The 26441-nt window shown below is 38.1% G+C and overlaps 1 protein-coding gene across 10 annotated transcripts in view; it reads right to left on the bottom strand.

Annotated features, from left to right (window-relative positions):
• Positions 1-26441, bottom strand: part of MAST4 (microtubule associated serine/threonine kinase family member 4) — a 550605-nt gene that overhangs the window by 75634 nt on the left and 448530 nt on the right. For all 10 annotated transcript variants that reach the window (XM_087443360.1, XM_087443354.1, XM_087443356.1 and 7 more), the window contains 2 exons: positions 10337-10406; positions 4919-4997 (listed from right to left, as the gene is read on the bottom strand). In XM_087443360.1, coding sequence (XP_087299486.1) covers positions 4919-4997; positions 10337-10406 — 149 coding nt within the window. The remainder of the gene's footprint in view (positions 1-4918; positions 4998-10336; positions 10407-26441) is intronic.

Below are 26441 nucleotides of genomic sequence, written 5' to 3'. Positions count from 1 at the left end.
ACCATAAAAATGAAAACACTATGAGAAAAACTTATGAGATAAACCAAAGCTCTATTCAGAAAGTACAGGCACAGCCTTAACTGCTCTCACTATGAGAAAAGAAATAAAACACATCAACGAAGTCAACTCAAGAAATCAAGAAAAGAATAATAAAATTAATGCAAGCAGAAGATAGGCAGCAGCGATAAAAGCAAAATAAGGAAATCAGTGAACAGAATAACAGAATTAAGAACTGTACATATGTCTCAAAGGTACGTCAATGTCCACATTCTGTGTCCAAGATTTCAAAACTCCCAAAGCCATAAGTTTATTCTTAAGTTTACAGTAATCCCTTTTGGTGGCAAAGCATCAACTGAACTGATAGGAAGCTATTTAAAATACGTATTTAATCCACTTAGTGTGAATGTGATTCAGGTTGCAGTGGAAATACTAATATATTTGACTATGAGCTGCTGGCCCAGTTGCTGTTGGGTTGTTATGTACAGTACAGGGATCATGTTACCTTTCTAAAATGCGAAAATTAATTCCAAAACACACCGGGCTCCAGAGTTTCTCATGAGGTATTACGGACCTGTACTTGCATGGGGACGATACCAAGAGACTTGAGGAGAGTGGTTCCCTCCGTGGAGGGAGGGAGGATAAAGGGATTGGGTGGGAAGGACTTTAGTGGTGTCTTTAACATTTTATTTATTAAACAAAATAAAAATTTATTTTAAAATAGCCATAGCAAATTTAACAAAATGTTAATGTGTTAACTCTAAGAAGAGAATATGGTGGTTATACCATAAAGATAGCCATATAACTGAACTCCACAGGGAATGTGCCCTGTGTTTACTGATGCGAGTATGTTAAACTGAATGATGCAGTGGTATAAGTAAGTATTATAACCTTAACAGTATTAAAGAAGCGAGGAGGAAAGGAGCTTCTCTGGGAGAGAGCCTCTTCTGTCTCAGTTGGAACAAGCAAGGTCTAAATAGGAAAAGGGTGACATCAAACCCAAGTCACACTAGGAGGAGTCTACAGCACTGGGAACAAGTGTAGGCCAGTAAAATATCCTGGGGATTTGAAAGGTGCCAAAAGGGGCCCAAAAAGTGAGTTGATATTGGACCACAGAGAAGTCCAAGGTTCAGTTTCAGCAGCGACCTGGGACTCAGAGGACTCGCAGTGCCAGTGAAGAGAGCTGCCAGGACAGCAGACAGTCCAGGGGCTGCTCCCAAAGCCTCATACACTTATTGAAAAGATACCTCCACTGGTCAAAACATCCTTAGAATGCCACTTCTACAAGAGTTTCAAGAATGAGTTTGTGAGTTTCCCAATAAACTGAGTCTCATTACTTTATATTTCTAGTATGTTCTCTAAGTGTGGTGCCAGTGAATCTCAGCACCCAACTAGTTTGCATATGACTTTTGACTACATCATAAATCAAATCCACTTTCAGAGAGTGAAGATTTACATACAAAACTGTGCTGCTAGTTCTCAAGGCAATTAGAAGAGTTGCAAAAAATGTTATGAATAATGATATCATTCAAATAAGCATTTAGTCTCTCAAGATAACCATTTTGTAAAGGACAGTATTCTTATGTATGCATAATTTTCTACTTGTTATTTATTAAAAGTAATATCATTTTATGGCCATACCTCATATTTATAGATATTTATATTCTTATTTCCATTCTTTCCCTCAGCATAAAAATACTTTATCTAGTAAGAAATATATGGGAGAATGCCCTTCTACTGCTGCAATTCAATATTATTTATTTTAAGATTAAAAATTATGATCTGAATATTATCTTGGAAAAGTTCCACAAATTAATTTTAACTGCAAAATTTGAAGTTAAAAGAAGTTGCAATACTGAATATTCTCTGGAAGGAATGATTAACTTCACATGACTGAATCTTTCCAATTTCAGAATACAGCATTTTTAACACTTGCCAATTTTGCAGTTTCTGTAATATTCAAAGGATAAAGACATGATGTTTACGTTTCAGCATAAGCAGTTCTGGAATTCAGCTAACAACACAATGACCTGTAAAACTTAAGCTATATTTTTAAAGTGTTTATAATTTTATTTGTATGTATTCTGTATTTTTATTTAAAAAGTAACTAAAAGGCATTTCTGATTGGCCAAATGACTAAGAGTTAACCCAGGAAACAAGAATCTAAGAGCGATTCAGGTTTGATTTAGAAAAGAAGAAAATGCAACTACTAAGCGGTTTTGCACAATTTTTGCCCCAATATTTACAGGACAAGAACACAAACTGAAGGAAATGAGAAGTAGCAAATGGTGAGCAAATTTTCGCTTACCATTTTTATCAACAACCAACAGGAAGAAAAGATAGCTGAACTTTGTGCAACAGCACCTACACTCCACAAACTTCACAGTTCCTTATGTCTTTTGGCAAAGAGAATAATTTTGAAAGCTAAAATTTCATTTTGAAGGAAAAAATAGGAATCTGAGATCAACAATTATATGATACTACCTTCTTCAATAAAATAAACACTTCAGAGAAAAGCTGTCTTACCTCTGGGTCAGAAGCTGTTAGAAACATGGAATATGTGTGTGTGACTAGAAACTGTCTCGGGAGGCACATATGGAATCAGGGACAGCAGTGATTCCATTATGACAGATGGCCAGGTCAGGCTTACTAATTACAAGGTTTGTTTTAAGAAATACCATGTAAATTCCTTAAAAAGAGCCAGGGGCCTGGGGTGTAGAACACTTACTGTCTTCTTATTGGTAAAACAAGGGGGTTGGTAAACAGCCCCTCAGTTCATTCTCTGTGCTGCACATTTTTGATCCACAAAATGAAGAAAACAATGGTAACTACCTTACAGGGTACATTGCTGGGATGAAAAGAGCCAATGCATTGTAAGTAGACTAGTGCCTAGCACATAATAAACATTTATTTAAAAAATGTTTTTTAAAATTATTTGTATCAGATGAAGTCCGATTCTACGTAGCTCACCCCTTTTTTATAGATTTACTTTTCTTTTTTTTTTTGGTGAGGAAGATTGGCCCTCATGTAACATCCATTGCCAATCTTCCTCTTTTTGCTGAGGAAAATTAGCCCTGAGCTAATATCTGTGCCAGTCTTCCTCTATTTAGTGTGTGGGATGCCGCCACAGCATGACTTGATAAGCAGTGTGTAGGTCTGCACCCGGGACCCGAACCTGAGAACCCCGGGCCACTGAAGCGGAGCGAGTGAACTTAACCACTACGCCACCAGGCCAGTCCCTACAGGTTCACTTTTAAAAATGGTGTATGATTTACTAGTTAGAGATGGAAAGGAGAATGATCCTCTACTCTCCCCTATTTTTCTTGCAAAAGGGAAATTTCTGTATCCAAACTATAATAAAACTTGACTGAAGGGCAAAGCAAGGTGGTTTAGTTGAAGTAAAAAAGAATTTGGAGTCAAGAGACATAATATAAGTTTTGAGCATGGAGATGCCCAAGTGTCTGGGGAAGAACAATAATTAAAATTTAGAAAATTACTCTTTTTTTCTCTCTGGTCAATCAATTTTAGCATTTGTTTCCACACTGTGGTTGTTCACATTTTCAACATCTACAATATGGGCCAATAACTAATGATGGTTCCTGACACAATAACCAAGGGTGACTTTACTGTTATTTAGTGACAATTTTATCCACTGAAGCCACTCAGGAGTTTTAAGCATCGTTTCCTGATGTGAAGCTGATGTGCCACTGAAACTACTCAAGGTTGTCAGGATGTTTCACAAAATTGATCTAAATGAACAATAAACTCACATAGCACAACAAAATGGAATAACGGATAGGAAAACAAATTACCTCTCCTCAATAAAATACTATAAGGAGATGGTAAAAATAATCCAACAGATTTTAACAAGTCCGTTTTAAAGGTGCTCCAGAAAACCTACATTGTATTGCATATGGAATTCTGAAAACACAAAATATAAGGCATTAGTGATACCAGTTAGAGTTTAAAAATTTAATTATAGTTTCTTTTCAATTCAAGTATTATTAAGCAGCTGAATCTATATGCTTAGCACAGTGCTGGAGTCTGTGGGAAAAAACAATAGCTGGATAGCCCTGCACAATAAACCACAGATTTTGACAAAAAGGAAATGGAAACGAATCTGAAGGGCCTCTAAAATCATCATCAGGGCCACATTCCTGGCTGGTACAAGAGCATTCAGACCACTCCATTAGGTATTTATTGAACACCTATAACATACCAGATCTTTCTAAATGACCACTGGCTTCTAAAGCTCTGCAGAGACAGACACCTGACAACATGACTAATTTAAACTGAGGAAGCATATATCTAGCCTACTGAATCATTTCCAGTAATTGCTAAGGCTCTTGTTGAAAGGTTATAGTTTGGGGCAAGCGTATCCTTCCTCCTCTATTCTATTTTCATGGTTTCATCTTGTCTCTTTATTTATCTTAACTTACTACTAAATTCTTTTAATCTCTCCTTAAAAGAAAGTTCTTACCTAGAAGGCACAGACAAATTTAAAGCTTGCCAAAAAACCCCCCCAAAACAAACCCTGCATCTAAGCCACACAAGAGAAAAAGACCCAGGCCACAAAGTTTAATGGCATTTTCAGTACTAATATCACTGGCGTGGAACCAAAGCAATAAAACCAGATTGCATTTTTCCCCCCAAAACACCAAATGGTATTAAAACGAAAGCTCCCAGTCTCCTCCAAACTTGTGATCGTGGGACTTACTCAATTTGTGTACCAGAGTTTAAAAGCTTGCAGCAAAAAGTATGCCCTTTTTATGTTTGTCAGCTCATCACTTGATGTGTAACCTATGCAGAGTGGCAGACATGCAGAATTTATCTTCTCCTTCCTACCAGGAAACACGCAGAGAAAACAGCCTGCATAAGAGCTCTGTGGTTGTGAGGGAGAGCAAAGAAGTCGGGCACTTACAGAAACCGTGGAGCTGGGTGTGTTTGTCCCATAGCCAGAGGAGGGGAGAGAAGCCAGGGACCAGCGGCGTCCATCAGTCCTATTGAGAAAGGGAGATTAGCTTAGGCTAATGCTGGAGTAATGTTACCCGGAGACCGCAGGGACACCAAGTATTCTCAGTCAAACAAGGGACACAAATACAGTCAGTGAGGATATGGCAATGCTCAGCAAGGGCCAGGGTAAACAAACATTATACAGCAGGTTGACTTTTATTTAAACTGAATCAATACACCCAAACAAGTAGCAAGTGAATGGGTTGATCCATATTATTGATCTCTCACTAATACACTTTGACAAAATGAATACCAGGGATAATTACAATGGTCAGACTCAGCATATTCAAATGAATAAAAAGAGAAAGAGAGGAGGAAAAATACTCTTATCTGGAAACTGATAACTGGGGCCATGATCTTTGGAAAGGCCTGAATTCCAGCATGGTACAAGACTTGCACTGCATCCTAAAGACTTGCCGCTTATTATTTTCAAGAGAACAGTTCCACTCAGCACACCTAGGGAAGAAGGGATCAGCGGGCTCATGGCTGGCTCAGGCCTTAAGTGGCAAATAACTTTAGCACTAAGAAAAGTGACTGACCTTATGCTCCAAATGTCTTAAGAGTTCCTGCCTTCTGACATGACCTGGCTTTACAAAGTGTTGCTGCAAAAGCCTCTGGCAGAGTTTATGAGTATGCAGCCCAGCTCCGGCCACTGACAGCAGGGGCAGAATGAAAATCCTCCACTAGTGATAGAACCTAATGCAAAGAGTAGAGTTGTCTGCCCAGTCATAAAAGCAAAGCTGTCAGGAGTCTTGAAGAGACTGGTTTTTATCTCCAAATGGTTATAGAATGGGTAGCTTCTGGGTGGGACTCTGGTTTTGATTTAGGGTCATTACAAGGGCCTCAAATGAGTAAATGAAGTAGTAGAGACAATACTGTTGCTAAGACAAGGGGACACCAGAAAACAAATTTTCTGAAATCTCCGGCCCTCCAGAGACATTACTTTAATAGCAATTTCAAGTAAAGACTGTGTCTTCAAAATCACATAACATTGTGAAAACAAATACATGCACATTTGCCAAGGGGAAAACAGAAAAAACACACTGTATAAAGCGCTATATTGCATTCTTAGACAGAGTATCATATGTAGACTTTGTAATTCACGATTATATTAATTTACCAAGTGAGAGATAAGAATGGACCAAATTTACCACAGACATATGCATAATAAGTTGAAGTCAGGGAATTCAACAGTATTAGACTTGAATTTGAGAAATGTCACAATTAGATGTTCATGTAAAAAACTGACATTTTAGCCTAAATTACATTCAAGGGAAAATATAATCATAGGGTACCATAGATGTTGCCTCCAATAAATGCAAATGGTCCACAAAGACAAAATGGAGAAATTCAAGTGGACAAATCACAGAAGTACTACAATGTTAAGATTTTAGTAAAATTTACCTCTCATTTCTGTGATCATGATTGAAGTACAATTGAATCAAGTATGTTTTTAAAAAAAGAAGCAAAATAAGATGTTTATAAATATACCAGATAAAATGAATGGGGAGAATTAAGCCATATATTCTTTAAAAATATTTTTAAACAAGTGAAAATGTTACAGACTTAAGAAGACAATTATAATAACTTGCTTATAAAGACGTCTATCAATTAAATAGACACAGATTGGTCCTATTTTATTTGGCTACTTATTAAAGACTTAAAAACTCATGCCTGTACTTTATATTTTAAACACCTCCAACTTTTAAAAGAAAAGCATATGATTTTAAAAGAATTATTCAGTCCATTTAATAGCAATTATCTTTGGAAAGAGTGAGGGACACAATTTCCCCAACCATGATTTTGTTTTGTGATTCATTAACTCTCCTTTCCCTCAGGTATCAATGAACATATTTCAGACGAATGAACAATTCCAAGAGGCGACATGTTCTTATGAGTTCTGAAGCATAAATTACACTTGCTTACTCTGGAAAACACACAACTAGAAAGACGTTTAAACAAGAATGTGTTCAGCACTCTGTGTAGCCACGGACCAGAAATAATTTATGTCTCATAAGGTTCCCTAAGTTGTCCGTGTCTATTTACTCAAATGGAGCACAAAGGACCATGACAACTGCACATCAGAAGTTACTATATACGCTATATACAGTAGTACTTAAGGAAGAGCATGCCCTTTCTTCAAGAAAGCTATCACACAAGTGCAATTTGGATCCCACTAACAATGTTGTCTTTTCTTTGCAGTAGCTATCAATAAAACGTTATCTGAAGACAAGACTACAGTCTTGCCAAAGCAACAAGGCTTTTTTGAAAAGAGTATTTTCTTTGTGGGTGGAAATATCAATGTTACACTAAATGAAAAAGTAAGAAGGGAAAAACATCTGATGGGAACACAGGATGCAAAGAGATTGGCAAAAAAAAAAAAAAACATTTTACACCACCACCCACAAAAATTTAGATTAATATGGTGTATAACAAAGAATGAAAAGTCCCAATATCAACCTGGCTATTATAACTGTATAAAGAGGAAGTAGATTTCTTTATTTGTTTAATTGTCATGGTCACCTGGCGTGATCCATTTTATATTCTAGTTGGTATTGGAACAAGTTGAACTATGCCAATATAATGTAACCAACCAAAAGAGTAACTCTGCCCACAGGCACTCAACAAGTGTCTGATGACCTGAAGTCAGCAAGCAAGTCTGTTCTAGTAATTTACTTGTGAAAACATATTCCGAGATTTAACCTGGTAAATATCAACTAGGCAACTAGGAGACACCCATGGCATATACTCAGGGCTGTGAATTTCTTTTCAATGCAAGTGAAAGCAATTTATAACGCAGAAACCTCTGCAGCTTCTGGGAAAGGCAGAACATTATTACCTTCATCTTACCACCAAGGAAAAAAAAAGTTGAGGAACTCCACGATCAGATGGATTGTAAATCAGTATCACAGTTATTAGCAAAGTAAAATATGTTTCCTTGTTCCAGACAAAATCTACTATACTATGATGCTCATTTTCATCCTTATATTTTAACTTACTATTAAAAAATTAACTTGATAATTTTACTGTCAAATATGTATCAGATAATATGGAAAGGAAGTGTGTGTCATCATATTTTCCAGTCTAAGCTATTACATTACAGGGGATGTCTACCAGGGGAGCATTATCACATGGTATAAGTAAAATCAGAAAAGATTACTAAGCCTTAACTTTATCCCTTCACCCAAGAATAATTTTTAAAACAGGACAATCTCTCCTCTGTTGGACTAAATATACAAAATAATAAAATGTGGGAGATTTAAAATGGCATTACTTCCTAAAGGCTCAGAGCTGCATATGAAATGGAAGGAAATGGAGAGACCTAGGAGTGGAATTTCTGTTTCCTGAATGAAAATCAACTTTAAAATGGAAGAGAAAGACCCCAGATGTTAAATAAAAATATGCCAATTTGAGTTTTCATAGCAAACACAGGGTTCTGCTTACTTGACTAAAAGTATAAATAGATGATCACTCATGTCCTAATCTAAATTAATACTTTTTGAAGAGTGTGGAGGGAGTTCCATCTGGAAATTCGTGCAAAATGAACTAGAGGTCTCCTGTGATAATCTTCTGTCACGGTTTATGGTTTATTTGTCAAAAATTAACATGCCTGGGGGTTTGTGTATTTTTTTAATAGCACAGAAACCAGATTCATCTGTCCTCCAGTCACCCACTTAATTATTAAATTCTCTTCATTTTTATAAATCTGGCAGGATTAAGAGACTATGATTTCTGTCATGTTTAAATGCAAGCTGTAATGAGGTTTGCACTTTTTTATTACTTAAAGTAATTAAATGCATTCTCTTTTTTAAAGAGATTTGTTTTAAAGACTATGGTGGGTTCTTGTTTATCAATTTTTATAAGATTTTGTTTTTCACTTAGCATAGTTGCACCATCATGAATTAATATTCATTGGGCAAACACAGGCTTTGTGGGCCCAGTTAATTTTCACATTTCTTTACAGTGCTTAAAATGAGGACTGAAAGAATAAAAGTCGGAATTGGGGAAAATCGGAGTATGGGTCTCAAGAAGTTCCTCGGAGCACTGCTTAATTACTCTTGTGCCCTCCCCACGGTGGAGGGCTGGCACCTCACACACATGGGCATTTACCATATGGTGGGGAATGTGTGATGTTTACAAGGGAATCTTAATTACTGAGAATTCTGGAAATGCGGCAAACTGACCCTTTTCTCTGGAATTAGTAATATGAAATACGTAACAAATGGCTGTGAGGACACTGCAGGTTTTGCTGGTTAGTAACATGTTAAATCTATTTTTTTCAAGCTACCTATGTGTCTTAATAAGTGCTACTTTAATTCACTTCAAGGTATGGTTAAGTCTCTGAGGAAAATTTAGCAAATATCTAGGACATTCAGTCCATAAACCAAATTTGTCCTGAATATTCAGAGATCTGGCTGAAGGGGCATTTTGTTTTCTGTGTGTTTTTCCTGGGCAGAAGAGGACACGGTATATATATATATGTGAGAGGAAGGACGGAGCCCAGGAAGGTGAAGGTTTGAATACGACAGGGTGAAGTACACTAATTCCACATGCAGGACACAGAAGAGGTGGCTGTGCGGACTCCTCTGACTTGACAAAACCACAGAAGATCCAGAACTGAAAAGGTTTAATATTAGATCACACGCACACTATCCCTGGAGCAACAACCACACTTCTTATTGACTCAGTGACCCAAATATGAGACATAGGTATCTATGATATTTGGTGCCCATTTCTCACTAAGATAGGAAGAGAAAACATAAACCATCCTATAGTTCACGCATGGCTTTATTTCAGGGATCACTAAATTGCTGGCTTGATGCTCTCAAATAAAGGAGCATCTTAGAGAGTTTAGTATACCTGGTGATCTCAAGAAAGGTCATTTTTACTTAAAAAAAAAAAATATTTCAACAAAAACAACTGCACCAGGACACACAGATAAATCAAGTCCTTATAATACAAGCTCAGATAATTCAGTAAAAATCTGTTGAGCATCATGCATGTATAAGGGACTGCACCAGGGATGGGAGAAAAGATGGAAACAGTCATTTCCTATCCTCATTGGGAGCCCACCATCTAGTGAAACCAAGAGAAGTACAGATAACTCTACCATGAGGCAGAAATCATTATTAAAACTGTTAGAGCAGGAGTGTTTATAACAAAGTTCTGCAGTGGCCTAAAGCTATCTTTGGCCAGGGCAGCTTCAGAGAAGGACCTCGCAAAGGAGAAGGCGGGGGAGTGGGGACGGCAGGGATGATGGGAGAGGGGGTGGGGCTTGGGACTTTCTAGATAACACTTGATTATTCCACTCACAAGAAGCCCTTACCTCCGTGCAAATGAAAAATGGGCTGAGGCACTGGGGGAGAAATTTCTTGGACTATCTTGAGGGCTATTTCCTGTAGAGAGAAAGAAGAGAAAAATTTACAACATGATTTTGTTTTTGTGTCATTTTCCACATCCAGAATCTTCTCTTTAGTAATAAGTTTCTGTACACTTTTGTAAAATGTCCATCTCCTCAAAAATGTTTTAGTTTTACTTAAAGCAGGGATTGGGGTGGAGGGCTCCAGTTCCAGCACAGCTTTCCAAGTGTGCGAGATATATGCAAAAAGACATTCATCTAGATCACCAACCAGCAATCTTCCAGATATTCAATAATTTAAATATTACAGTCCTATAAAACAGCAAATACACAGTCACGCACTGTATAACGATGTTTCGGTGAACAACAGACAGCACATATGACGGTGGTGCCTTAAGATCAGTACCATAGAGCCTAGGTGTGTAGTGGGCTGTACCATCTAGGTTTGTGTAAGTACACCCTATGATATTCGTATAATGACAAAATTGTGTAATGACGCATTTCTCAGAATGTATCCCCGTCGTGAAGGGCCACATGGCTATACAAATGTCTTGGTTCTTATGTTAACATTTCAAACAGCAGGATGAATGGGGAAGTATATGTTTCAACTGTGGGAGTGCTTTCTAATTTAGGAAGGCAGCCTTAGTCTTTTTTATTTACAGAAATTTAATAAAAGTCTGAGTTCTTAAAAATAAATCCTCATATTCCAAAGCACACATTTTAAAGGTAGAAATGTCAGAACTAGTCATAAAATACTGGGAAGAAGCCAGCAGTTTGGACCTATTTCTAAAATGACCCAGCTCTATCTCAGCATGGCCAGAGTGGCCAGCAAAATCAGCCCTCATCAAGACTTTCATCAACTGTCCCTCTGCTCCTTAGCAGCTGGGCTGCGACTGGCCAGGCAGCCTTTAAAAGCCAAAGCCACACAAAGCTTGGCAGAGGCTGTTCTCCCCAAGTCCTTCCGAGGCAGGCGGAGCACGGACTGCTCATATAAGGAGGCAGCTCCTTGGGGGCTTGTTACTTTTTCTATTAGAACACTCAACCTGCTGCCGATCATTGAGAAATTGAGCTTGGCAGGCAGCTGGTGAAGAGAAGTTCAGGACACTCCAGACCACTCTGCTTCCCTTTGCATGTTCAATGAGATTGGCAGAATTGTGAGAGGACTGGATGGGACTGCAGCTGGTTTAAATAAGGAGTTGAGGAAAGGCTGCAAACTAATCCTGCATATTCTTGAAACACAGAAAATAAATCAGGAAGATACATTTAATCCTTTACAGCAAGCCAGTTGCCACATTACTGATTCTTTAGTGGAAGCAACAATTGTAATTAAGTGTAAGGAATACAAGATTGCACGTTCAAGTCAGTACCTAGCTGTAAAGGTAAACAATTTATCACCTGTATGCAACAAGATTAGACTAACACATTAAAGAGGATAAATTTAGTGTTACTTTGAGAACTTCTGGACTGGCTACACCTCTAATGAAATTTTTCAATTAAATCAAGGTTGCAAATTTTATAGCGATGTCTTCAACAGATGCTATTAACTTTATGACAGACAGCACAATTCAAGCCATTTAACTGGGAAGAGCTGAGAAGCTCATTTCTTTATGGATAGAGAATCAAGAAGCATTTTTCCCCCTGCTGCAATGAAATTTATCATGCCTTTGCATCTGTTGTTCCTTGGGCCCCTGGAGAAATGGATTCTGCTTTTGTCATCCAGTCATCCGGGACTCTTTTGTCCATTTATCTACACAGCTAAATTAAGTTCTTTCAACTTTTCTCAACAGCCTTCATTCCCCTCGCCCCCCTCCTCAACTTAGCTTGTACATCACTCTTCATATTCCTTAAAAGGTCTTGATGATTTCAAGATGGCTGAAAATTTTGATTCCTGAAGAGAAACAAATCTAACTCCAGAAATCTTCATGTAGATTTTGTTTTTTATTTGAAACAAACATGCACTTTGCTCACACCCCATATAGAGCAAACTACCGGTAAATTATTAGGAGAAACGAACAATGGATTGTTTGAAGCCAAGGCATTCTGAGAACAATCCCTGCTCCCCTATTCACTTAGAATAAATAATAAGGCCAATGAAACTTGGCACCAAAGTCTTAGCCCTGTGTTCTTTGTAAAGAGAACACTATATCTAGAGATTTTAATGAGATCAACCAGAACAACTACAGAGAGCTTATTAAATATCTTTAAGAATCTGAAGAAGGGAGAAACCAGGAATTAACTTAAAACCCTTTTCACTTTTAGCGATTTTAATGAGTGGCTCCCTGGAAGCCATGTAACATCTTATAATACACAGTGACCCATCACTTTGAGGATGAATGGATAGAGACAGAGATACAGAGGTACCTTAATTTAACTCTGCTCTTCAAAAAAAAAAAAAATCAAGGCTACCATTAACCATTTCTAATCTTCGACTTTTGCCTTACCATCTTGTGCTGCCTTTCCAGGACCATCAATTGAAAATATTCCTCATTTTCTCCTCAGCTACTCCTACACTGCTGTAAAACCAAACTCAAATTCCTACATCTTCAATTTCAAGACTATACAGCCATCTGTATTATTTCACTAATCACAGATCTTTCTTCTTGTTTCATGTCAGACTGAAGAGCTAAATTGAAATGGAAACACCCCCCCCCATTACAAAGGCTCTTAAGCATAGTGAGATATTAGAGAAAATGATGGTGGTGTGAACTAGAATACCTGATAATTCCTTAAGGGCAAGAGACTAATTTGCTTAATTTGAGGGCAGTTCAGCAAGTCGAGGTAAGAGAAGAAATGGAAGGACTTCAGGAAGGTGACAGAAACAACCCAAACACAGCAGGGCAATGCAGGAGAGACAGGCTCTCTGGAAGCAGGGAACTCAGACTGGTAAAGCCAACGCGCTGTGAACTATGTTGACTGGTACTAAACAGTGGGAGGCCTTAGGGGTGTTTGGAGGCAAGAGAGAGATGCTAGAGATTTTAACCTGGCATGTGTGTGCTGGGTGGAGAGGAGTGGCCAAGGAGGAGGGCTAGATTATGACATGGAAGGCCAACAGAAAAGATATTTTGGTGAGCAAACCAAACATAATTGGTGACGGATTAGAAACAGTGACGAAAGAGATTACAGACTAAAAGTGAGTGATGTTTCTAACGTAGGTAGATTGGAGAATGACTGCCTCGTTAATAGGGAATTTTGAGAGAGTGGGGTGGTAGTGACAGTATAGGAAAAGGGCAGATGAGTATTCTGTAGATTTTTGTGTCGTTTATCATGGAATTCCTCAATTTTCCTTAGGGAGAAATTACAAGATTAGCAGATTAGACAGTAGAACTCAATCTTTGCAGTCTTGTTCTTATTTGAAATAAAAATTGATTTCTAAGTTATCTACTAGGTCTCTGAAGACTTAGGGACACTATTTTGTTGTACAGTGATCAAAACACTGCTAATTTAGAATAGATCACATTATAAAGCATGGCTTATATATTCTTAACTCAGAGATGAGGACGAGACTGCCGTGGACTTGCACAGCGCTTCCCCAGGATGAGAAAGCAAGATGGACTGAAACCAGAGTCCTATACATGACCTTCACTCCTCACAGCACTGCTCTTCGAATTCATCCCCCCATCTGCAAAGCAATACCTGAGAGACCCTCAAACGAAAACTGGTGCCAGTTAATTCTCTGCCCATATGTGCAGCACTCGCTTATAACTCCAATCCTGCTGCTCTCAGGGATTTGCTGGCTCTTGGATGTTTGAGTGCTAGGACACTTTATAGACTGCTGGTATCGCTGCTGATGTTTCTGACCTGGTAAAGTAAACCTTAGCAGGTCAGGCATTGGGTAGGTAATTAACTCCATGATCCCCAGGGGGAACTAGCATGGCTAATACACAAGCAGTACATCAAAACGGTCCTTTACCTAATGGTGCTGCTCAGGGTGCCTCATGTTAGAAGCAGTTATTGTTAAGAAAGTGATTTCTAGATTAATTAAATTGTTTGATTGCTTTGTAATTAGGTTGGAAAAGTCCTGTGTCTTCACCACAGAGAAACAAGCTGCAAATCTTTTTAAGAGGCATATGCTATACCCACTATAGATCATTAATGCACTTTTAATAGCTGTCTGTTCACAAAATGATAGTTTCTGGGTGCCTTGATTGTCTATCAGGACTGAGGGAATCCAAGAATTAATGATAATTGCCGTTTGAAACTCCTGGTGGATCAAACATCGAGCCCTATCCGAATCCCTGCTGTCATTACTCTATGATCGCTTAAATGAGTTGTGATGTTTTACACAACAGTCGGTGCTGTGTTTCCTAGTGCTTTGTGGAGATTCTCACCGACGCACTGGCTCTGCTTAAAAACTTGAAGACCAAACTTCAGGGAATCAAACCTAGGATCTTCCTGCAAGATGAATGCCAGCAGAGACAGTGGGCACTCGAACAGCTATGCAGGAACCTCAAGCTGAGTGAACTTGGAAAAATAATAGGCCCAATCACCTGAGAGGTTTGAGCCTATCCTTCCAGACCCAGCTGATGCAAGAAGCAAGTTAGGAATCTTCCTCTCACTTAGACAGCTGTCTCAGAAACTGGCTCCTCTCCAGGTATCATCATAGACTATTAACCAAACCTAGGCAGCTGTTTGGAATCTAAGTGAATACAAGAAAACCTTGATGGGCCTTCAGTGGATTGTCTCTGCGTAAGCAGTGAAGTGTTCACAGCAGGTCAATGCATAGAAGCAGACTTCCACACCTGGGTTTTCAAGTAAAGAGAGGACTATACACATGAACCAAGGCTTTCTTAAAATTCTGGCTCTCTGAGCCTCTTTTAGTTTTCCCCGTCCCTGCCATATGGATCTTTCTATGGTCAGCACCAGTCCTCACTGGCCCCTGACTGATTCATTCAACAAATATTTATTAGTCCTCCACTCCATAGAGGGGAATGGTATGATTTGATTTATACTTGAGAAACATCCCTCTATCTGTTCTCTGGCCAACGAGCTGTAAGCAGGCAAGAGTGGAAGCAGGGAGATCAGTCAGGAGGCTGCCAAGGTAAGAGGTGACAGTGGTTTGGAGAGGGAGACTGTACATCTCAGTATGTTCTGGCTGTAGAGTAACAGGGTTTCCCGAAAAACTGGATTGAGTAGAATGATGGGGAAAAGAGAGGAAACGAGGATGACTCCTAGATTTTAGGACTAGGCTAATGGGTAGGTGGGTGGCATTAACTGAGATGGGAAGACTGACAGAGGATAGGGCTTGGGAGTGTGAGAGAGAATTAAGAGCAAAACTTAGATACCTGGGTAGGCTTTAGGCTCTTTTACTTAGGGAGGTACCATCTCAAATAATTTCAAATATATTAAAATGTGCTCATAGTCCACATTCTATGTAATTACATATAACAATGTTTAGTTGCAGTTCTCAGAATTTAAAAATTCTGTTATTTTTTAACTGTACTTTAGAGCAAGTAACATTTTTCCACCTCACACTGTTTAGTGCCTAACAGATTTAACAGCCCTGATCTGTTTCTGACATTCAAACCAGTCCACAGTGCTAGTGAAAGGTTTGTACAGAAGGAAACTTCTAGAAGCTAGTGAGATTTGAGTGATAATAATTTCAATCATTTTGTCTCCTGTCACCATAGGTAAAACTGAATGGAATATAACGACATGTGTACTATATTCCATTTCTTTCTTCTACTCACTAACTTATAATTTTAAACTCTGGTGAGGAATAAACTCTGATTGTATGGGTAGACACACAAAAAGTGTATCTTGGATTCTCAGTGCCTAACTTAGTCCCTGTTATATAGTAAAATAAAAATGTATTGATTTTGGTTTTTTTCCTAACTCAATAATTACGTATTATTAAGTTCTTTTTCTGCACAGAGCTTTGAGATACCTGCTAGAATAGATTAAGTAGGTTAAGTTGGTGAACAAGACCCAAAGAGCTAAAAATCTGCTGACAGAATGAGATCTGTACGTTGCTGACTCTAGACTCATCTTGCGAAACCAATTCTGGATCCTTATTCATGTGAAAAGGAAATTTTCTTAAACCAAAGCCCTTAGATGTATCAAAATTACTTTCTACAAACAACCTCTCAATGATGATACCATATAGAGAATGTACTGTGTCACAACAGACTATTGACAAATGTACATGGACTGCTTTCTAAGGAATGACTGATGAGGTTACAGGGTGGAAAACATGTAGGGAGTAGAAAAGAGATCCAATAACAGGTCAATTTTTATGTCATGAGACTCGCACAGATGCCTATTGTCTCCATTTCATGAAGCTGTACCTCTGGAATTTGTGTACTGTATTTGAAACGCTGTGGCATTGACGCGAATCCCTCAGAGATGTGTTATAATGGGTTCTTGAGAATGCTGTAGCTTTTCATTGACCCTTCCTTATTACTCTGAATTGATGTCATATCTCAAGGTGATCCTGAGTAAAGATTGGTGAATGTCAAGAGTGATGAAGAAAGTTGATTTTTAGTTGTATGTTTCCCCCCGCCTCCACAGTAATTCATCTTCCCAGCAATAGAGAAGAGATTACTTTAGCCTTTGTTTAAAGTTACTGAGTAGCGTTTGTAAGGTCAAGGAGGGGGGGTAGGAAGGTAGCCAGTGTAACAGATACTCCTAAATTTCATGCAATTTTATGAAACTTGATGCATTCTATTAATCTTAGACAATTAATTAGTCTCTGAATCTGGATAAAAGACTGAGTTAAAGAACGTAACCTAAGGTGTGCATAATATTTTTTTTTCTATCTCACATGAAGGCATTTCAATTCTTTAACATAATTAGATACAAAAAATTTCCCTTTTTACCTAGAAGAGGAGTGGATGCTATCAGGAAATTGGTTCTTCTCAGATCGTTTGCTTCAATTGCTGGGTAATTTCTAGTCAAAGAGGAAGTATTGAAATGAAATGCTGCACATCCATATAACTTGCTAAATGTAATCTAAATGTATTCTCTATTATAAACCCCTTCCTTTCAGCTCCTCTTAGTTAAAAAATAAATACTGAATTTAAGGTGGTCACATTTAACAAATGCTAAATGTTCCTTTGGCTTCTGATACACAGGAATTCTATCTGAAAGAAGTAAAATACCTGTACCTATTTTTTTTCTTTTAATAGTTAATCATTTTTCAGTTTCTAACTTCAGAAATATGTTCAGACTTAAAAGAATCAAGGACATTTAATTCCATTGCTTCATAATAAAACAATATGTAATGTGCCAAGTATCTAACAAATCAGAATTCCGACTTTCACTTCCCATAAACCACACAGATCTTGGAAATCCCCGGGCCCCGAGACTTTCTCCTCTAACGGTTTTCTCTTAGTCTCCTCTTCCATCTCGTTAGATCAATAAATAGTTCTCAACCTGGGGTGCAGAGGAGAATCACTTGGGAAGCTTTGAAAATGCTGATGTCCAGGCCCTACTCCACCTCTTTTAAATGAAGTCATTCTAATATGCTGCCAGGGTTGAGAACCACCACCTCAGAATTTTCTTAGAATGTCCCTTTCATACATTCACCTCATTCTGACCTCCCAGTATTCTCGAAACAGGACTAAGACCTGAAATTCTTTCCCTTTCAACCCAAACAGCATCCTACCATGTCGACACTCCAGAAATTCCACCTACCCACAGGTGCCCTCTACTTTAATCACGAAAGTTAGTACACTTCCCTCACCCAAATTCTATTGCTAGCTACTTTCCTCTAAACTCAGTCAATTATTTCCACAATTTCTCCCTTTCTCTAAAACAGGAACATCCCCCAAGCTGAGCTGTGTATCATTCCTATGTTCCTGGGCTAAGATTAAAAGTCTCTGTAAAAGGAAAACATAGGGAAGAAAATATTTATTAATCATAATCTTGTTTACACTTTACTATCACCTTTAATCATTTGATTTTTCAAACCAGTTTTCATTTTAGTCAGTACCTAACAGAACATGAATGAGATATTTGACTTAAAACTGCATATCTCATGCTTTCCTTTTTTCATAGGCAGAATGGCTATTAATTGGCTCATGTAATAGTAGAACATTTAAAATTGTTTGGACAATTAAAATCAAGGCATGGGGTCTTAATTGAACAAGTGATTATTGGAAGCAAAAATAAGATCACTCTAATTATTCTAATCATTCCTCCTTGCAGAAAACATGATTTGCCCTTAGCCATGATAGAGACATGTCCATTCGGGGCCTTATTCTGTTTATGTTCTGTACATGTGTCCATGATATTTTTAGCATAAACTCCTAAGTAACTGTTGGGTGGAGTGAGAGGAGCTTATTTCAAACAACATGCAACCCCGAGATTCTGCATGCACAAATATCAACCTTCAGAGAATCACTAACCTAAGGAGCCACAGTTATTAATTATAATGTGTTGAACCCTTCAAGTACGTTGGGGTGTATTGAGGCAGGAAAAAAAGTTGTGATTACTCTCTTAAAGAGCATGACAGGGTCTTTAAGGCTTTCTTTGAATGAAAAATTAGGTACACAATAGGTATATATTTTGGCACGTTAAATCATCTGATAAATACTTATTTTACTTAAATGTAAGACCTGAAACTTTATGACTACTAGAAGAAAACATAGGAAATAAGCTCCTTGATATTGGTCTTGGTAACAATTTTTTGGATATGACACTAAAAGCGCATGCAACAAAAGAAAAAACAAACAAGTGGGACTACATCCAACTGAAAAGCTTCTATACAGCAAAAGAAACAATCAGCAAAATGAAAAGGCTACCTATGGAATGGGAGCAAATATTTGCAAACCATCTATCTGATAAGGGGTTAACATTCAAAATATATAAGGAACTCATACAACTCAATAGCAAAAGAACAGTTTGATTAACAAATGGGCAAAGAACTTGAATAGACATTTTTCCAAAGACACGGAAATGGCCAAAAGGTACACGAAAAGATCCTTGGCATCACCAGTCATCAGGGAAATGCAAATCAAAACCACAATGAGATATCACCTCACATCTAAAATGGCTAGGTTAGGATGGTTAGAATGGCTATTATCAAAAAGACAAGAGACAACAAGTGTTGGAGAGGATGTGGAGAAAAGGAAACACTTGTGCACTGCTGGTGGGAACGTAAACTGGTGCAGCCACTGTGGAAAACAGTATGGAGGTTCCTCAAAAAATTAAAAGTAGAACTACCATACGATCCAGCAATTCCACTTCTGAGTATTTATCCATAGAAAATGAAATCACTATTTTGAAAAGATATCTGCATTCCCATATTCACTGAAGCATAATTTACTATAGCTAAGACATGGAAATAACCTAAGTGTCCATCAACAGAGGAATGGATAAAGAAAATGACACATACATACAAAACAGTCATAAAAAAGGAGATCTTGCCTATTGTGACAATGTAGTGAGGGCATTATGCTAAATGAAATAAGCCAGATAGGGAAAGACAAATACTATATGTTCTCACTTATATGTGAAATCTAAAAAACCCAAACTCAGAAATAGAGAGTAAAACGATGGTTGCCAGGGGCTGAGGGTGGAGGAAATGGGGAGATGCTGGTCAAAGGGTACAAATTTCTAGCTGTAAGAGGAATAGGTTCTGGGGATTCAATGTACAGCATGGTGACTATAATTAATAGTACTGGATTATACATTTGAAAGTTGTTAAGACAGTAAATCTTAAATGTTATCACCACAAACACACAAAAAAAGTGATTATGTGAAGGATGGAGGTGTCAACTAACCTTATAGTGGTAATCATATCACAATATATACGTGTATCAAATCATCATGTTGTATGCCTTAAACTTACACATGTTATATGTCAATATCTCAACAAAGCTTGGGGGAAGAAAAGAGTCAATGTATCCTGGGCACTTTGCTAGACCCATTGAGTCAAAGATGAGTGATATTTGGGGCTTCCTTGAAGTGATGTTGGCAGTGACAATGGATGAAATGGAGTACTGGCAATTCTAGAGACTGTTTAAGCTAGAGTTTTATATTCTGAGAACATTCAACGGGTCAGAAATGGCCAATCACTTTAGCTGTCAGGACAGGGGAAGTCAGACTAGTGCTTAGCAGTTGGACAGGAAAGTACTGGCAAAATTTCCCCCTTTTTGGCTACAATGTGGCCTTTGGAGAAAGTCACATGAAGCAGACCATCTCTGACCACAATGCTGTCACCACCTGGCAGGGAAAAAAGACCCAACAAATCATAATGGGATACTGTGCTCATGGTGGCATACATAAAGTGAGGAAGCCATGAATTTAGAATAGAGAGGAATGAATGGCTGCACAGAGGTGACCTTTGATCCAAACCTTGAAGGAAAGTGGTAGATGAAAAAGTGAAGGGTAAGGAGACTTTTGAGGCAGAGGAAACTGAACGAGAAAAGGACAGAGTCCAAAGTGAACAGCATATTTTTACGTTTTAATTTTTTTATAAAAATAATTATACACATGGTAAAAGAAATTCAAATAGTTCAAGAAGGTATACAATAAAGACTAAAAATCTCTTCCAACCTCTAACTCCCATTCATTGATTCATTCAAACATTTATTATGAGCTCCTATGTGCCAGGCACTGCAACAAGCTTTGGGCCCCCCTGCCCCTCCTCACCCCCAGTTCCACTCTTCAGATGTAACCTCTTTGATAGTGTATGGATTTACCCAAAAATACGTACAAATGTACAAGCATGTATATTAAAACATTCCCCAAATAATACCATGCCATATATAGTTTTATATATATATATAAAGTTTTATATACATATAAATTTCTATACTTGCTGTTTTTTCTTAATAGTCTACCTACAACTTTCTATATCAGCCCATCTAAATGTCTGTCATCATCTTTAGTACCAAATAAAATTCCAGTATGTCTTATACCATAATTTACTTAGTCTTCTATTAATGGATATTTAAACTGACTTCAGTGTTTTGGTGAGTCAAGGAATATCTTCTGAACACTTAAGTGACTCTATCCAAAAGCGAAATTCCTAGAAGCAGAACTGCTGGATCTGAAAGACAGTTCATTTTTCACTTTGATGCTACAGCTAAACTGCTCTCCAGAGACACTGCACTGACCTATACTCTCACCAGGGCACATGGGGCGCCATCTCCCCTCAGTCTTGCCGATACTGAATTTTTTCAGATTTTGGTGGCATCACATTATTTTGATATGCATTTCTTTAGATTACGAGTGAAGCCAAGCATCTTTTAATATATTAACTGACCATCCGTGGGTTTTTTTGCGCACACTACGTGGCTCATACTTTATTTCTCTGAGCTGTTATGCTAGTCTTCTTTTTTTATTGATTTGTTGTTTTGTTTTTGTCTTTTGCACATTGAGGCAATTCTGTCAATATATTGAAGATGTGTCTCCCATTTGAGCTTATCTTGTAATGTTGCTTATGGTAACCTTTCTGTGGAGAAATTCTTATTTAATCGAATTTATCAACAATTTTCCATTATGGCGTTTAGGTTTTGTATTATTTGAAAGGCTTTCTCCACTCCCAAATTATTTTCTAAATGCAATCATATTTTCTTCTAGTACTTCTATGGTTTCTATTTTTTTAATTAAAATTTTTTCTGTATGTATACGGGATTTAGTTGGTGTAAGGGGTGAGATGGCTGTCCAGTTCACTTCTTTTCCAAATAGCTAATCAAATGATTCCAGATCACTTATTGGCTCTAATAATCTACATTTTCCCCACTGATTTAAGCAAGGCACATTTAAGGAATGCCAAGTAATCTGATGCCATGGAGGGAGAGTTGTGGGAAATTAGGGCAGGGCAGTGAATGGTGGGGAGCACAGAGAATGGATGAAGATCACACTAGAAAAATCTGAAGGCCTATTGGAACTATCCTTTAAGGCAGTATTCCAGGTGATTCTTCACCTGGGTGGGACCCAGGGGTCCCTAGTTCCTATTTTTATCAAGAACCCCTGGTAACTCAGGCACACTAGTTTCAAAATCCTAGCTTTAGAACAGTGATTCTTAACTTTGGCTTCACATTAAAATAGCCTAGGGAACTTGAAAAAAGCCCAATGACCAAGTCACACCTCAGTCCAACTAAATCAGAATGGACATTAGGGTAGGGCAGGATCAGTCAGGTTTTAAAGCTCCCCAGGTGACTGCAATGTGCAATCAAGTTTAAGAAACACAGCTTTAGATTCTGCTGAAGAAAGTGGATTTTACAGATGAAGTTGTTCTCTAACCTTACTATGTATCAAAATCCCCTGGGGAGCTTTTAAAACGATATATACTGATGCTAGGCCAGACACATGAAGTTTCTGATTTAATTGGTCTGGCACCTGGGATTTTTTCCCCCCCAAACCCCCAAGTACCTTAAAGAGTTTATTGATGTTGTACACCTGGGTATTTTTTAAGCTCCACAGGTGATTCTCACGTGCAGCCAGGCTTTAGGACCTACAGTGCAGTAATTCTCCAACTGTAGAGTGCATCAGAATCACCTCGAGGATTGGTCAGACCACAGATTACCGGGCACCACCCCCACAGTGACTTAATTAGTAGGTGTGGGTTGGAGCCTGCGAGTTTGTATTTGTAGCTAGTCTCCCGGTGCTGGTACTGCTGGTCTGGGATCACACTTCGGGAAGCACTGCACTCGTGTGTGTCATGACAAACTATGGAACGCTTTTTTTTTTTTTTTTTTTTAAAGATTTTATTTATTTTATTTTTTCCCCCCAAAGCCCCAGTGGGTAGTTGTATGTCGTAGCTGCACATCCTTCTAGTTGCTGTATGTGGGACTCGGCCTCAGGATGAACGGAGAAGTGGTGCCTCGATGCGCACCCGGGATCCGAACCCGGGCCACCAGCATCGCAGCGCGTGCACTTAACCACCAAGCCACAGGGCCGGCCCATGGAACGCTTTTCTTTAGTTAAAAGACATAATTAAGTTCATGTCTTTAAACAAAAAAATAGCTTCAATGTAGAAGAGAGATGTGATGGAGGTGGGCACAGGCAGTGAGAGCATGCAGAGAGAAAACGCCCAGTTCTCATTCTACTGCAAAACCCGAATCACTGGCTGGAGAGGGGGGCCAGGCACAACACACACTTCAGGGGAAAGTAACACTTAGCAGGGAGGGTGTAACAAGACGAGGAGGTTGAGAGGTTGCTAGCTTGGGTGAACAGGTGGATGATGTTGCTAATAACTGAGAATAAACAGAATTGGTGATAATCAACTTGGAACTGGATAACAGTTGGATTTAAGGTACTGATGGGACTTCAGATGGAGTAAGCTCCAGTAAATAGAAACATGCATCTGTGTTCAGGAGAAACGTCCAGGCCCAAGATAAACCTGTGGGAAAAAGCACATGCATGAAGCAGAAGACCTTGGTCAAGGAGCGCTTGCCACAAGTAAAAGGGTGACGAAGGACATAACCCAAGGGATCTCAATAGTTAAAATGGATAAGGAAACAAAAAAAGCCAACCAGAAGGACGGAAATACAGAAGAAAGTATCATAGAAAGCAAGGGAAGAGAAATATTCAAGAAGTAGGAAATGGTTCCTGGTATCAAATCCTGCAGAGTGCTCAGGACGAATGATATTATTTTACAAAGAAGTCACTGGATCTGACCACGGGGAGATCATGGTTTCAGTGGAGCAGTACGACAGGAGTGGAGTCAGCCTGAGAACATCTCAACGAGGCTTGGCCAAGTTGGCCCCGAATACCAAGGTTTTGGAATAGGAATTGCTGGCTCTGTTTCACCAAGACATAAAATAGAACAAATAATAACATCTACCTTTGGTTGTTTTTATTTTTAGTTTTTTGGTGAGGAAGATCAGCCCTGCGCTAACATCTGTGCTAATCCTCCTCTTTTTGCTGAGGAAGACTGGCTCTGAGCTAACATCTATTGCCAATCCTCCTCCTTTTTTTTTTTTCCTTCCCCAAAGCCCCAGTAGATAGTTGTATGTCATACTTGCACATCCTTCTAGTTGCTGTATGTGGGATGCGGCCACAGCAGGGCCGGAGAAGCAGTGCATCGGTGCGCGCCCAGGATCCGAACTCGGGCGGCCAGTAGCGGAGTGCATGCACTTAACCGCCAAGCCATGGGGCCGGCCCTACCTTTGGTTATTAATTGAATCAAGTTATAATTTTAATTAAAGTAAGAAGTTTCAAATGTTTCATAGAATGATTTAAAAACCTAATATTAAAAATGTGCCATTAGGTGGAAAATGGAAGAGATAGTCCCTGAGGGGTTAGCTTTCACATTTTATGATATGAAGCTACAGCAAAACAAAAATGTTTCCTCTATAGGATACAGGATTTACAACTTTTGAAACTTGGCACAGAAAATTTTTTTTAGAATATTTTTATTAACATCTTTTTTACTAAAAGATAAAGGAAAAAGTTCTGCTAAATAGTTTTGTAATGTTTTCCAAATGCAATTAACTCAGACCCTTCCCCCAAAGACATTTTTATTCAACAATATATGTCATAAAAAACACAGCAATCTTCACTCAGATCCTACACTACCCTCTGGCAGACGCGTGCTTTTCTGGTGACGTTAGGTAAAAGTTAGTAGCGTATGCCCCTCACCACCGTGGGGCTAAGGATAAATTAGACAGAGGGGATAACTTCAGAACTGCTACTAATATTGGAAAACGCTAAACATAAAACTTTAACTGCTTTAAACTGGAGGCATATGGTGAGGGTGGAAGTAATATGCACATGGGATTTTGCTGGGGAAATGTTTAAATCCATAGAAAAGGAACTGCTCACTTTTAAAATAACTTAAAAACCTGATTCTAAAGGTAACACATGCTCAGGGTGGAGGACTGGGGAAACACATTAAATTATAAAAACGAAGTTGGTAATCCTACCAATGGAATGTTGTGGTGTTTTCTTTAGTCTGTTTTTTGATAGTATGTACATGTATACACAAACATACTTTTAAATAGGATCATCAACCATATTCAGTTTTTGTATCCTGCTCTTTATAATTAGGTTGTAATTATAATTTTCCTATGCTATTATTTTTTTAAATGTGATGATTTTTCAATGGCTACAAATTAATCATTATACAGATGGACTACAATTTAAGCATCACTCTTCTTACTATTTAATGTTTAGGCTGTTTCTACTTTTGTACGATTATAACTATGCTACAATTAACATCCTGAAATACGTATTTCTAAGTACTATTTTTCTGATTATTTCCTTAAATTATATTTCATGAAGTGCAAATAATAGTTCAAGTGATATGAACTATTTTTAGGGTTTCTGACATAAAATATCACTTTTCTAAAAAGATTATAAATTTATATTAATGTACTGAGAATACCCATCTCACTAAACCAGTCACCAGAAATGATTACTACCATGTGTGCTTTTTAATATTTGCAAATCAGGTGAAAACTGATACTTCATTATTTTGATTTGCATTTATTTGATTAGGGAGAGATTGAACTTTTCATCTGTTTACTTGTCATTTCTGTTTCTTCTTTTGTGAGCTGTCTGTTCATGTTCTTTGACTATTTATTTAGTGGGGCATTCGAATTTTTTTTAACGTTCATCTAAAAGAGCTCTTTATGACCTAATGTTAAACTTCTGCCCATTATATTTGCTGCAGGTATTTTCTCAGTTATCTGTGTGTTAATTTTGTTTTTTAACTTACATAATTTTAAACTCTTAATATTCTCGCAGTATCAATTTTTTCCTTAGCATTTTCTTCCACTTTTTCATGCTCAAAAATTATTTCCCCATCCTAAACATATTAAATATTCAACTATGTATTAATTTTACTTCTTAGGGTTTAATTTTTACAGGTAATTTAAAATCCATATGAAAGTCATTTTAGTATATAGTATGAAGGAAGCTCACCTCGCATATTTTCATATAGATAGCCAATTTTCCCAACACCATTTGCTGAGTAAACGATTTCTTTCTCGGTGGAGTGTGAAGTTTCTCTCATCATACCATCATCAGTCCCCGTCAATTTTTATTTCCTGTGTGAATGACTGCTCCATTGTTATCACTTTATGATGTGTGTTAATCTCAGGTAGTCAGGTCTGACTCACTCAATTCACTTGGCCAATTGAATCTACTCAGTCTTCCAGATGTACTCCAGAGTCGTCAT

This window comes from Ceratotherium simum, chromosome 18 (genome assembly GCF_057802395.1).
Source record: "Ceratotherium simum simum isolate JZ-2026a chromosome 18, ASM5780239v1, whole genome shotgun sequence".
NCBI lineage: Eukaryota > Metazoa > Chordata > Mammalia > Perissodactyla > Rhinocerotidae > Ceratotherium > Ceratotherium simum.
This window is presented reverse-complemented; position numbering and strand designations above follow the sequence as displayed.